Source organism: Aristolochia californica, unplaced genomic scaffold (genome assembly GCF_029961685.1).
Source record: "Aristolochia californica isolate CCGP_79_NKW_82.1479 unplaced genomic scaffold, dmAriCali1.0.hap1 SCAF_9, whole genome shotgun sequence".
NCBI lineage: Eukaryota > Viridiplantae > Streptophyta > Magnoliopsida > Piperales > Aristolochiaceae > Aristolochia > Aristolochia californica.
Window position 1 is genome coordinate 37,648,516 of NW_027182290.1, and position 12,696 is coordinate 37,661,211.

Consider the following 12,696-nt stretch of genomic DNA (forward strand, 5'->3'; position numbering starts at 1 on the left):
AATTGACACCCTACCTCTCTCCCTTGATGAGTTAAGCTTGTAAATCCACCAGGATTTCAATATTTAAGAACAGGGAGTTGGGCTGATCCAAATTTGGTAACAAATACATGAAACCAAAACGCTTATAACCTGCCAAAGTCACCTTGTAGATATTAATTCCCAACTAGTAAGACTACTTATGTTCCAAATGCATTTGAAATCAGACTGAAACTGGCTTGGGATGAAAATGGATACAATTGTTTGAGGTGAAATTTGATACAATTCTGTTGCAACAAATTTACAAGGCATTATTAGATACAATACATACTCATCAATCCTTCCTGTTACTTTTTGAAGTTGCAGAAAAGAGATTGATGAAGCACAACTAAACCTTTAGAACTTGGCATTAATACCAGTCTCATTTGGCTGTCAAGTACGATTTGAAGTGTTTGGAGGCAACAAGGCACTCCTCTACAGTACAGGGGGTTCAATTTTTAGTTAATATTACTCTACTACAGTGGCAAAATCGCCTCAAATGCCCGTGCGACAAAAATTCCTCAAATCTAATGTTCTAGGGAAATCCGTGGATCTAGACATCCTTCCCTCGGTCCAGAGAGCTGAAATCATTCACCCCTCGAGCATTCTACCCAATTGAGAAGCTTGAATTCGGGATATGCAATTTAACTTTTTGCCAGAACCCATATGACTGATCACCAGCGGCATCAGCCTTGCTTCCGTCCAAAGATCAGATCAGAAGGAGACTTGAGTCTTTCCAGCGTCATCACGGGGGACGATTCTAAGTGGGTGAGCCTCAGTGTTAAATACCCACTCATCGAATGATATGACAGTGGGTGGCGAGAACAGAAGGTACAAATACTTGAGAGTCTCTGCAAGGAAGAAACTTTGCATCGTATCATCTTTGTCCCCGTTATTGACCTGAAACACCCACAAGCCCTAAGTAAGCACATGGTACATTCAGAAAACACTGGGATGAAGATTTTTAAAATTGCTTACGTCCTTCAATCCAACATAACCAGATTCTACCCGGCAGTTCTTCTCAAAAGCTTGAAATATGTTCCAACCCCATTCTTGATAAGTCGTGTTTTCGGTGAAACGCCACAGATACATCAGGGACTCCACAGTCTCTGGCCTCAGTATGTTCCATGATGTACCCACACTCATGTCCTATACTCGAAAGAGTATCAAGTCAAGATAGGGACACGAATACAAACCAGCAGCGGGAAGTGTATTACACACTGACCTGGCCCGTATGGAAGAAATAGTTCTCTCCAGCTAATTTTGTTGGAGTTGACTGATAGAAGTTATAACAAGTCCATGCAAGCTGCATGATAAAATCCAACCTTTCATGAGATAGTGAGTGTATTGAGTTCAATCCTCTTTGTATCATCGTTTTTTTTTTTTTTTTGGTTTTTTGTTTTTTTCATTAAATATCAACTTTTGCTGCTGTTAATTTAAAATTAAATCCATTTCAGTTTAAGAAACATTGAAAGGTTCATAGCCAAAATATCATCTTTTACCTCAGTTGCCAGTGAGAAAATTTTCGCCTGTTTATCAAGTTCATAACCAGAAGATCCCAAAGCCAACATTCCAGGAACAAAGCATGCTAACTCATCCATCTGCAAAAAACACTAGTCAAATTAAGAAGCATAGCAATGGGTATACAACACTTCATGGAATAAGAGAAGAAATTACCTTGTCATTCAAAGAATCACCATTTTTTTCACATATATATGTAAATGATGAGGATTTGGTTTTCCGAACCAAGCTCTGGAGACCCTCCATGGATGTCTCCCACATTTCTCTGCAAACGACCAAACAAGGCCATCAATATAACCATGATAAGGCCACAGCATGGATCTTGTTTTGACTATAGTGTCATGACTAGCCGAGTTCACCCATGACTTGGCAGTTTTGGGGGGCCAGACTCGACCCTTCTAAAATGGGAGCTTCCCCCTCCCAGATGTGCCCTATTCTGACCTAAGTCCTGATCCAACTCAGAATTTCAGGGACCCAAGTTGGGTCCCAGATCTAAGTCATAATACCCTAGTTTTGACAGTTATGCAGCTTACATATACAATTCTAAAAACAAGATCAAAAGATGAGACTATGCTGAAAACACTAAATATGTAACTAAAGATGCTTTTCTCCTTGATGAACAATGATATGGACTTAAAAGTTTAAGCACTGATCATTTACATGTAAATTAGAACAATAAGATCACTTTACATTGGGGATTAGCTTTTCCCACAGAACTTTATACTAATGAATGAAACCTCAAAAAAGCTTACTAGTCCAATCTCTGGAAAAATATATAAATATCAATGTAATTTCCTCGTTTAAAACCGGGATTTTAGAACTGCTTGCTGGTGCCGGGTATAAACTGTTGTTGCTTAAAAGCAATAACAGTTAAATCCTTATACTGGTGGGTTTTATAAGGACCACCACAAAAATTAACCCAAGAAATGACCTCAGTGAAAAAACATGTGGTTAAGGATTTTAATACTTCCAGAGGTACCCAAATGTGAAATTTTGTACAAGCACGAGTGCTACTGATAACAAACAGGAAAGACAATCTGGAAGGCACTTGAGCTCAAGGTCCAGCCAGATTCAGAGCTCCGTTTTGAGAAAGCTGTTTATAGCCTTTGTTTTTTTAGTTACAGCCATTACAGGCACTGAAAAGCTGTTTATGGTTATGGAAAGGACTAAGATTTGATGCCCTCAAATTAGAACCAAGGATCCCCATTGATCATCAAAGACAGGACTTGTGCCATAGTACTAGCTAATGGTTGAGAAAAGTGGAGGGGATTCCATGGAATTAACTCTAACACAGTGAGTCACAACATTGTTAATTATAATGATTTTATTTATTCATTTATTTTCTCAATGTTGATGACACATGCATACTACAACCCATATATGGTGACACATGGACCCTAATGTGGCCATTGAGCCAGTGGCCCAATCTATTGTCAATTGTACTGATGATTGTCATTGGATAATATATTTTGAAATAATCATTGGTATATTATTATTTAAGAAAACACTGATATCTGTCAAAAATAAACAGTGAAAAGCCATTTACTATTCATCAACGAGTTGGATATTCGGATATTTGTCTGTATCAGCAGGACATTAATCTGGGGACCCATACTTTAGTTAGTTCGGGTATATCAAAAGTGCTAAAAGATGCTACTACTGAATACTATTTGGAAAGAAATATTTTTGAAATTACTATCTCCACTCAATTTCAGAAAAATAAAGACACATAAAAGGAGCATAAAATATAAATTTTCAGTATATATGAGTAAATTTCTTTAAATGCAAACACATAATAAACTATAATGTGTCTTTGCTTCTATCTATCTATATTTGCCTACATATCCAGAACTAATATATCTACATGTGGACACACATGCAATTAATATGCAAAGGATAATCAAAGCTTCAAACCTGTAATGCTTCACCTCTTCTGTTTTATTTCCTTGTATCCAAACTTTCAGTAAATACTCATAAAAGCTGCAGTAAGACCAGAGAAGTTAAATATTGAAACCATGCAAATGGAATAATATTGTAGGTAGATACGAAAGAGAACTGATGACAGTACCTATCACCCATAGCACCAAATGTGATAGTTGAGTGTGAGTTTCCCGTGTGAGGATTAATGAAAATCGGTAGCAAACCATCATTTGGGAAGGTTTTGCGGATCTGTTGGATAACATTCTCTACCTGAAAAATACACCCAAATTTTTATCCGAGTAACAATTCATTGGAACAAAAGAGTTCTTTCATCTGGAGACAAGGAGTAACATGATCGGTGAGCAAAACTGCAGTTCTCAAAGTAGCCAGAGGAGCCCACATAAGTTTTAGGGTTTCCATGTCATTCAGAGGTCCTCATAGAACTTCCAACAATATTAAGTTATTGATCTCCAGATGATACAGCAGTGCAGTTCCTGATGACTTCCCTCACGCAGAATGGTCACACAGATGCTCTCAATATATTCAAATATGTCAAATAATTCTAGAATCTAAATGAAATAAGAAACTAAAGGATTCAACCAACCTCACAACTTAAATTTTTTTTATCCACATATGCATTAATCATAGCATAATTAACCGTTTATAAAGAAGTAAGATATATCTCAATTACCACACTTAAGTTACAAATTAATTGCTGTTAGTGCTACTGTTTAACAACTTTTTAGGCAGTTAAAAGATGACAAGAAATTACTTTCAAAAGAATAAAAAGCTCATAACAATTCTGTTCTCAATTACAATTCAAGAGCTACTGAAAGATACAGAAAGAATACAGAGAGCACAGGGGCTCAAGAAATTGGAAAGAAAGGTCCACATGTAACTAGATAAGTACAAACACAGTGTTGCATTGATACAAAACCCAATACACTAATAAGAAAATGTAAAAAATGAGAAACCTAAAGAAAAGAATCACCATCAACAGTCAAATGCAACAGATCTATGATATAGATAACCACTACCTACACAGAATCTCCAAGAAGAAAAAGAAAAAAAAGGAATCAACAAAGATAGATGTACCTTCTGTTGATACTTTGGATCTCCCGTCCTTTGAGATAGAGCAATAAATTCTAGCTGTTCAGTGCCAGAATCTGCAAGGACACTCTCCCTCTGGGAGAATATAACATGAAAAAAATGAGGCATCCCACGAAAATCCATCCAAGTAGGTCTTACAAGTACAAACACAACTTTTCTAATAGAAAAAATTAAACATGTGCTCAAAAGAAATAAAAGTGTAAATATTTTAATTCAAAAAAACCTCACGTAGGTAAGAATCCCATCAAATCTTGATGAACCTACAAGTACCGTCATGCAGGGCAGCTGAGAACAAAATTTTGCAAGCTGTATTGTTGTTTATCAGGCATATATACCAGTATTCCAGTTATCAGTACACTACAATAAGTACAAAATCCACTACTGCCAGTACCACAAATGTTCTTAACTACCATGACTAGAAAAAGTGAATATTTTGTAAGGAAAGCACAGGCAAGTTTGTCTCTGTTTATGAATTTTAAGAGGACCCCACATGAAGCTGGTATGATGTGGGTCAGTGGTTAATGAGCAATAGTGGATTGACAGTTACGTAAAACTGGAATTTATTACAGACATTATGGTGGGTCGACAGAGGCTATCCAATGTTGTAAACTCAGGTTCTGCACATGGTATAGTTATCACTTGTTATCAAATAGCTCATGTATGGCAATACTGCATCATTGAATAATAAATGTCCATAACATACAGATTTTATATGATCCCTCCCAAAAAATACTCACTGGCATAAAGAATTTTCAACAAAATAAGCAAGAAAAAGAAATTGATAAAAAATTTACCCCTGTCCATCCAGGATTATGAGCATTCCCATAGGCTAAGTTAATCCTGTTATACGGAATCCCAGAAGGGGTATTCCAAGCAGGAAGCAACCTATCAGCAATATCTTTAGCCTTTTCAAGAAATATTTTGTCCCCAGAAAGATCATATGCACTAAGAAGTCCACCAACAACTCTGAAATGAACAGAGACAAAAATAGGTAAGTTGAAGCAACAGGAACAACTAAAATAATCACCGCACATCTATCTATGTGAAAAGGAGACAAACAAGATAACAGACGATAAAGTTAAACCTTATAATGCAACCTTATGGTTGTCTCAAAGACACTAGTGTCAACATTTTTGTTGAAATTCAACGAGTTAGCAACCCAACTGCAAGGAAACCACAGTAATTGTTAAGAACCAGTTATTTGTGATTGATTGAATATGATTAGCACACTATGAATAAGAATATTGAAGAAAATAGTAATGAAGACCATTCACTATTTTGTTTGTGTTTGCACACTTCTGAGAGAAGGTAACCAAAAGATTATTGAAGAAAATTGTAACAAAGACCAGATAAGCGAGTTATTTCATGATTTTGTGTGTTTGCACACTTCCAAGAGGAGTAACCACCCCGAAAAAAAAAAAAAAAAAAGAAGCAACAAGGTGGGTATATCTCTGAAATGAACCCAAAGTTCAAAAACTGACTCTCTCGCCTTCTTAAACTGCTCGTCCAGACCCAGAATGTATAAAGTATCAAGTGAATCGACTATTGTTGCTCCAAGTCCACCAAAGTTGTCAACACCTTTCTTACTTATTGGCTGCACAAGAAAAGGATGTTAATTAGTGGAGATAAATTTATAAGAAAATAAATAGGACGTCAAATTGAACAAACCGAGGGAAAGGCAACAGGTAAAGGCTAGAAGAACGGGGAATTGAAGTGCCTAAAATATGGATCCTGGTAATGCCACAAGAAAATATACATAGTTTTACCTATGTGGATGTCAAAAAAAAACCAGCTTCCAAATCCCAAAACAAGAAAATCATTCACATAAACAAATGATGAAACACAAGTGTACCGGATTCTGTTGTTTTGGGCTGAACTGAATTTTAGCTTGGAGCAACTCAACACAAATATGATTCCAATTTAACATATTATGGTTGGTTTTCAGATAATTTTAAAACTCTCAGATGTTAATATGACAGTACATTTCTGATTCAACAGTTCAATTAAAGCCATACGTTGAATACAACAGAAAGTAGGACAGTTCACAGATTTGTGTCAATGATCAAATAAGGAATAAAAGAAAAGGATTATGCTAAACCCCTTTATTTTGTTAAATAACATACAAAAGTAACAGGGTGTATAACTTGGGTCCTTGCCTCAATAATTGAACTAAATAAATGCGCAAACTGATAATGATAAGAATGTGACATGCAGATCTCGGCAGAATGTCTTTTTTACAATTCTCAGAGGTCATATATTTAAGGTTTTGTGTCTCTCTTACTCTATTCTCTAGAAATTAGATGAACTCCATTGTTTAGCAGCTTAATACTACCGTACGCTAACAGGACAAGGGAATATGTGAAAGCATCCAAGAAATATCATTTCAAATTGGAAATGTGCACAGACCAGAAACACATAAGACTGCAGGGCTCAAGGCTATGGAGTGCATGGCCAATGACATGATAAGTCATGCAAAAATTCCCACCCATCAAATTTACAAACCTGAAGTTCATCACTGCCCCATGCATACTTCTCATATGAGGTCCATGCATGAAGCATTGCTTCTTTTACTTTCTCTCTTCGGTGTTTGTCGACAAGATCATCATCAGCATTATCACTTGGGGAATTGTTCATGTCCCGCAGCTACGAGAATCCATATTAGTTAAGTTAGTAGAGATTGAATATATCATTTAAATAAAACACAAGAAAACATGTTCCAATAATAGCAAATAAACACAGGAAAAAAACTGGTACTGATGCCCGCTTCTCAGACAGGCAAACGTAACTACATTAGGTGCATTTACCTGTTCTTGAAGTCTTATCAGTTCTTCACTTAGTTTAGAAATCTCTATCTGAAAATTTGACAGATAGAAGAAACATTAGTTTGCATTTTGGTACAAACATACTGATAACAGAAGAAGTGGATAAAGACAGAAAAGGACGGGTTATAACCAAATAAATCTACATCTGCTAGGAAATATGCGCACGTGTCAATAGCTGAAGGAACTTGATAATCTACAGAAACAGAAGCCCATGTTTGTAAAACAGATGCAAAACGGAGACACCAAAGTGCACTTGGAAATTTTCAAACTTATTTTTTGCGGGGTTGACTAGCCTGAGAAACAAAAGGAAAATATCCTCTTACACAAAATGATCAACGTGAGGCCTAGACTAAATTCCTTCGCACGTACAGAGCAAAAAGAAGAACACTACCGCCAGAGTTCCTCAGCCCCAAACACAACGCGGTTTGTTTGTTAAAACTATTTTCTTCCTCTCAGGATCATAAAACAGCAACAACATTATCAACTTCAGCGCCGGTACTGCCAGCGGAGCCTATAAGATCAGGGTCATTTAAGTTCCTCAATTCCGAGGTAAATGAGAGATTGCTAAGCCCGATTGTATCATCAATCTCAACAACCTGAATTGAAAAGACTGCTCCCGAGAAATTCAAAACTCAGACAAGATCCACAGAATATCAAACACTTCTCTGTAAGAAGAAGATGGATACTTTCAAGATCAACTTGGCGAAACTTTCTTATTTTTCGTTCAAATTAAAACCGTAAAACACCATATCCAATGACGACAAAAAGGTGCAAAATTAACAAACCTCGTGTTCTCTGGTGATAGTCAGCCGATCCCAAACGACAAGCGACAAGGAAACAAAGACGATGAAGAGCAAGGCTAGACGCTTGGGGCGTTTCAGATAATAGGAAATGGAAAGATATCTCCACCGAGAAGAAGATCGGCTTCGGGCCATGGATTTCTGATTTCGAAAGGGGAGGAAATGCTCGAGTGAGAGAGAGATCTCCGCCCAGTCACTCCACTACTAACCGTTGACTGAGTGTTTTATGCAAGGTTGTGCAAATGAAATTGATACTCTTTCGAACTAGAGAGGTAGCAAGGTGGGTTTCACGGAAACCCGCCATGCACTGAGACCAAGCACAACCTGCACTCTGGTCCATGAATCCACGCAGCTACCAACTACAGTTGCTTCTCTACCATTTGCTGCATCTCTTTTTGTTGCGTAAGCTAAGTTTTCTCATATGTCATTAGTCCTAAAAATAGAAATCCACAAGTGAACACTTGAGTTTAAAAAGTGATTTTACCTTGTGAGTAGTGAAAATATCAAAATAAGGTTATTTTCTAATAATACTTCATGTAGTCTATTTATGAAAAAACACACTAATAGGGAAAAATCACATACAACTATATTCTCTATTTTGTTATACATATTTTTTAACTTGAATTATAAAATATATATATATATATATACAAACTACAAACTCTTTAAATGTTGTTATTTTATATTATAAAATTTTATTTAATAGATTTAAATTATTTGAGATAAAATTTTAATGATCCGTGATACTAGTGTAAATATTAATCTATTGACTCAAAAAGGAATAGCAGGAGACATTTGAGAATTTGGCAACAATTGATAAAAAAAATATAATTGGTTGCATTGATAATGAGTCAATGGAGTCATTGACAGACTAAATTCATTTGGGAAACCGAGAATTGTGAGCAAAAGTAAAAGAATTTTTTTTTTTTTTTCCAACAAGTAAAAGTCACCTTTACCACATCCATGCACTGAGCTACGATTTTAAACTCTTGCAGGACGGTTTTGAATGGTGGTAATCATTTTACACGGAGGAAATCTTCATGTTACACCAAGAAACAGTATAAATCATGATCTTCCGCGTACCTGCAAAAAGAAATAGTCAATGTTAACTTCTGAACAATGAATATGTCGTCATTCAACCCACAGAAATTTTATGTATAATAGTTTTTGAAATATAGGAAAAATTTATCAGCAAATACTTTTCTCTTTTCTACTGATTACAGTTCCAATTGAAAATTTTTTATGGATCTTCACAGAGCTCAAACCAGAAAATATTGAGCCAGAATAAGGTATGAAAGATGTCATGATTCAGTAAAAACGGAACATTATGTATCCACAGAGTTGGGATTCTGTAGCTGCCTTCTCAACAACTCATTCTCCTTTCTCAATTTCATGATCTTCTGTTTCAACATGTTAACATGATGATTTGAAGTTGATTCCTTGTGCTGTTCCTGTTTCTCGGTTTTGTAGGCCAACACTGTAGCAAACAAAACAGATAGTTGTCAAGGGTGCATAGCAAATATTCTCTGTCATGGCAGTCGACAATTCTTTCTTCTTCCCCTCCCCTTCCCAATAATTAAAAAATATATATATATTACCAATGTATGAATAAGACACTCCAATTTCAAGTACAGCATTCAACTTAAGAGAACCACAAATAAAAGTCAAAAAGAAATCAAAGTCGAGATCCCCCAGAGAAACATAGGCCAGCTAAATTTTAAACGGGAAGACTTTTTCTTCAAAGTAAATTGAATGCTCTATCAATTGAGCTACATCCCCAAAACATAAACATATCAAGTGTGATGCTTTTATCATCTGATGGATGAGTATGTTGCTCACAAATGTGTTACATGTTCTGAGTAATTCTCCACTTGTCCTCTCCAGGCAATTGCACCAAGTCCCATTAAAATCTAAATTCAGTATTGCCTGGCTTTTGAGTTTTTCCTGTTTGCCTGTATGTAGCATGCAATAATATTTAGGAAGTAACTCCTATAAAGAGCATTTTAAACGGTCAGATAATCAAAATTGCTGTTATTAATATACAGTATTATGGTTTCACCTAACCACTTACGTTCTGTTTCTGCTTCTTGGAGCTTCTTGTTCTGTTCTTTGTTCTCTTCCTGTTCAACCATGAGCAAGTCCCTCAAATCCTGGATCTCACTGTGATCTGTCACAAAGTATGCTCAATCTTACCAGCATCTCAAGCTATATATGTTACAGCATCCAGAAGAAACAAATGGTCTAGAAGAAGTTCAGAGAGACTTACTTTTCAATTCCATATCACCTTTAACCTGTTGTAATCTGCTATATCGGACATCTATTTGGTTTTTTTGTGTTGCAATGTCCTGTATCAGGTTTTCATTTTTCTCTTGTAAAGTCCTGAGATCGCAGAGCATGCCTCAGAAAGTCCAATTTCAACTAAACCATAGAAGAAAGAAAACTCAGATTTTTCATAATAAATGTCAGGTGAACCTGATTTGATCTTCTAGTTCGCAAATCTTCGTCTTATGCCCTTGCTTAAGCACTTCCAATGTTTTCTTATATCCCTGCATTAAGAAAGCCACTTTACTATAAATGAATCCATAATGATCTTCTGCTAGCACAACTGCAGGATTCCAAGGAATTACATCTTCTTTAAGGAAATATTCATCTTTAGCTTCTTTCAGTTCCATTTTCAAGATATTACTCTTTGCAGATTGCTCTAACTGCATGACACACAACAATGGTGAGGGAAAACAAAGAGAAGCAAGTTCTTAATATTCTTCTGGGTCACCAAATGCCCACATAAAGTTAGTTTGGAGTAAAGAAATCCAGACATTTCCATGAGAAACTGGTCCTGCACGGTTCTCAGATTATAATTTCTCCATGAAAAAGATATACCTGACAAGCAATTTTTGCCAAGGATTCAGTATACATTTTTGTCAAATGTTCATTTTCTGCATCGATAATGTCATCATATCAGGCTTAGATCCAATAAACCTTTCGTAAGGTATTTGATCATTACATACAGAAATATTACCAGCATAAACAGTGAAAATTGTCTTGATACAACACAAACCTAAAAAAACTATATGCATGAGAGATGTAAGGGAGCATTACAAAGATGTTACCAGAGTTAAAAGTAATGCAGTGGGTTCATGCATGTTAGATCAGGAAAAGAAACAAAAGAAAACCCAAATGTATTGGTTTCAGATTGCAGATGTTGGACAAGCACATGAAAGATTTGCTTAGTTGAGAAGGCAGGCCTATTTGAGACAAGAGATACCAATGGATGTGGACCGGCCACAACTACAATCAGCTTAGCCAGCCTATAGAGGAAGCACTGCTACAGTATGGATGTTAGTACAATGAACAGCAGAATTCATACCAAGAGTTATGAAATCGACGGGCCAAGGAAACAGAAAGATTGTAATAATAGAAATTCATTTTGTAAATAAAAATACATTTTGAATTGTATAAATTAACTGCAAACCTCTCTTAAGAGTGTCGCAAGTAATTTCAAGAGCTTCACGCCTCTGAATTTCAGTATTGCAGCTCAATTTCAGCAACTGAATACCTCTCATCTTATCTCGATATTCCTGGAAGGCATTCAAAGATAAAAGAGGGAAACAAGAAAACAGAGATCAGTCGTTTCCAATAAATCATTGACCACAGCTCAATATCCATAGGTAGTCCCGAACATTTCCACGGGTTACCATCAAGCACTCATCAAACAACCGTATCAATGAAAGTAGGACTATCCTCCTGCATTTCCTAGCGTTATAACTGGCTAGGAGTGAGCAAATGGCACTTCCTAGTTCCTACAATTCACTAAAGAAAACCGGAGCTAATGTAAATAAATCAACAGAGAAAACAAAAGCATTGTACTATTGATGGCATAAAGTATGAGTAAATTAAACAGGAAAGAGAGTTGCAAAGTAGAATCAGTTCACACCTGGTGTATCTGTTCAAAGTTCCGAAGCAAAGATTCCAACGCTTCGTCGCTGGTGGCGGCCATTTTTCATCCTGTTGAAGGCTCTGTGACGGCGGGATTGAACGTCGTCTGACACCACACCGAACGACGGTATCGGAAACAAAAGTAACGTGTCCTATCCCACGCTTTCACAATTCAATAAAATGATGCTGATGAAAGCAAATTTAATATCTTTTTACTTATACGACATCTAATTTGTGCACAAAATAAAAATAACAAATGAATTTAATTCTACAATTATACAAAAATCTCAAATAAGGTATAATTTTTAATTGGGCTACACTAAATAACTTTACTTAAATTTTTAAATGGAGAGATTTGCTATTCACAACTGACATCAATGGAGAGACGTATCATTGCAAGTAGTAGGGAAGATCGATTTTTTGTGTTCTTCCAGTTCGCCTTTGGCAACGCAATGAGATCATCTTACCCCATGGGAGGTCCCTTATGCTATTTTAGTATAGATTCAAATAAGATTTTAGTTATCGTTTATCACCTTTCTGCTCGTCTCGTGCAAAAACAGGTAGTTCCAGAG

General features: G+C 36.2%; 2 protein-coding genes across 5 annotated transcripts; both read right to left on the reverse strand.

The window, feature by feature from the left end:
* Nucleotides 1-218: 218 nt before the first annotated feature.
* LOC137940406 (mannosyl-oligosaccharide 1,2-alpha-mannosidase MNS1-like) lies at nucleotides 219-8,500 on the reverse strand. Of its 2 annotated transcripts, none has more exons than XM_068785451.1 (14): nucleotides 8,174-8,500; nucleotides 7,371-7,418; nucleotides 7,069-7,209; nucleotides 6,048-6,160; nucleotides 5,664-5,729; nucleotides 5,361-5,532; nucleotides 4,552-4,641; nucleotides 3,605-3,726; nucleotides 3,451-3,516; nucleotides 1,693-1,801; nucleotides 1,518-1,616; nucleotides 1,241-1,321; nucleotides 1,024-1,164; nucleotides 219-915 (listed from the first exon to the last, which is right to left on the reverse strand). In XM_068785451.1, the coding sequence occupies exons 1-14, from the start codon at nucleotides 8,321-8,323 to the stop codon at nucleotides 730-732; spliced, it is 1,584 nt and encodes a 527-aa protein (XP_068641552.1). In that variant the 5' UTR covers nucleotides 8,324-8,500; the 3' UTR covers nucleotides 219-729. The 2 variants fall into 2 exon arrangements, with proteins under 2 accessions (XP_068641552.1, XP_068641551.1); XM_068785450.1 differs by having other exon boundaries at nucleotides 994-1,164.
* A 533-nt stretch (nucleotides 8,501-9,033) lies between these two features.
* LOC137942054 (protein At-4/1) lies at nucleotides 9,034-12,271 on the reverse strand. Of its 3 annotated transcripts, none has more exons than XM_068787731.1 (8): nucleotides 12,123-12,271; nucleotides 11,661-11,766; nucleotides 11,069-11,124; nucleotides 10,816-10,893; nucleotides 10,661-10,734; nucleotides 10,455-10,567; nucleotides 10,260-10,355; nucleotides 9,034-9,271 (listed from the first exon to the last, which is right to left on the reverse strand). In XM_068787731.1, the coding sequence occupies exons 1-8, from the start codon at nucleotides 12,183-12,185 to the stop codon at nucleotides 9,210-9,212; spliced, it is 648 nt and encodes a 215-aa protein (XP_068643832.1). In that variant the 5' UTR covers nucleotides 12,186-12,271; the 3' UTR covers nucleotides 9,034-9,209. The 3 variants fall into 3 exon arrangements, with proteins under 3 accessions (XP_068643832.1, XP_068643831.1, XP_068643830.1); XM_068787730.1 differs by lacking the exon at nucleotides 9,034-9,271 and adding an exon at nucleotides 9,281-9,665; XM_068787729.1 differs by lacking the exon at nucleotides 9,034-9,271 and adding an exon at nucleotides 9,689-10,140.
* Between the last annotated feature and the right edge of the window lie 425 nt (nucleotides 12,272-12,696).

Bases quoted from the DNA above. Each gene is read 5' to 3' on its own strand.
- LOC137940406 (XM_068785450.1), bottom strand. From the start codon at position 8,323: ATGGCCCGAAGCCGATCTTCTTCTCGGTGGAGATATCTTTCCATTTCC. The intron at 5,533-5,663 runs GTTGCATTATAA...TGTTCATTTCAG, and splicing joins GTCTTTGAGACAACCATAAG to AGTTGTTGGTGGACTTCTTA. The intron at 1,322-1,517 runs GTAAAAGATGAT...TTTATCATGCAG, and splicing joins TTTTCTCACTGGCAACTGAG to CTTGCATGGACTTGTTATAA.
- LOC137942054 (XM_068787729.1), bottom strand. From the start codon at position 12,185: ATGGCCGCCACCAGCGACGAAGCGTTGGAATCTTTGCTTCGGAACTTT. The intron at 11,125-11,660 runs GTTTGCAGTTAA...TTATCGATGCAG, and splicing joins TTGCGACACTCTTAAGAGAG to AAAATGAACATTTGACAAAA. The intron at 10,894-11,068 runs GTATATCTTTTT...TGTGTCATGCAG, and splicing joins TGGCAAAAATTGCTTGTCAG to TTAGAGCAATCTGCAAAGAG.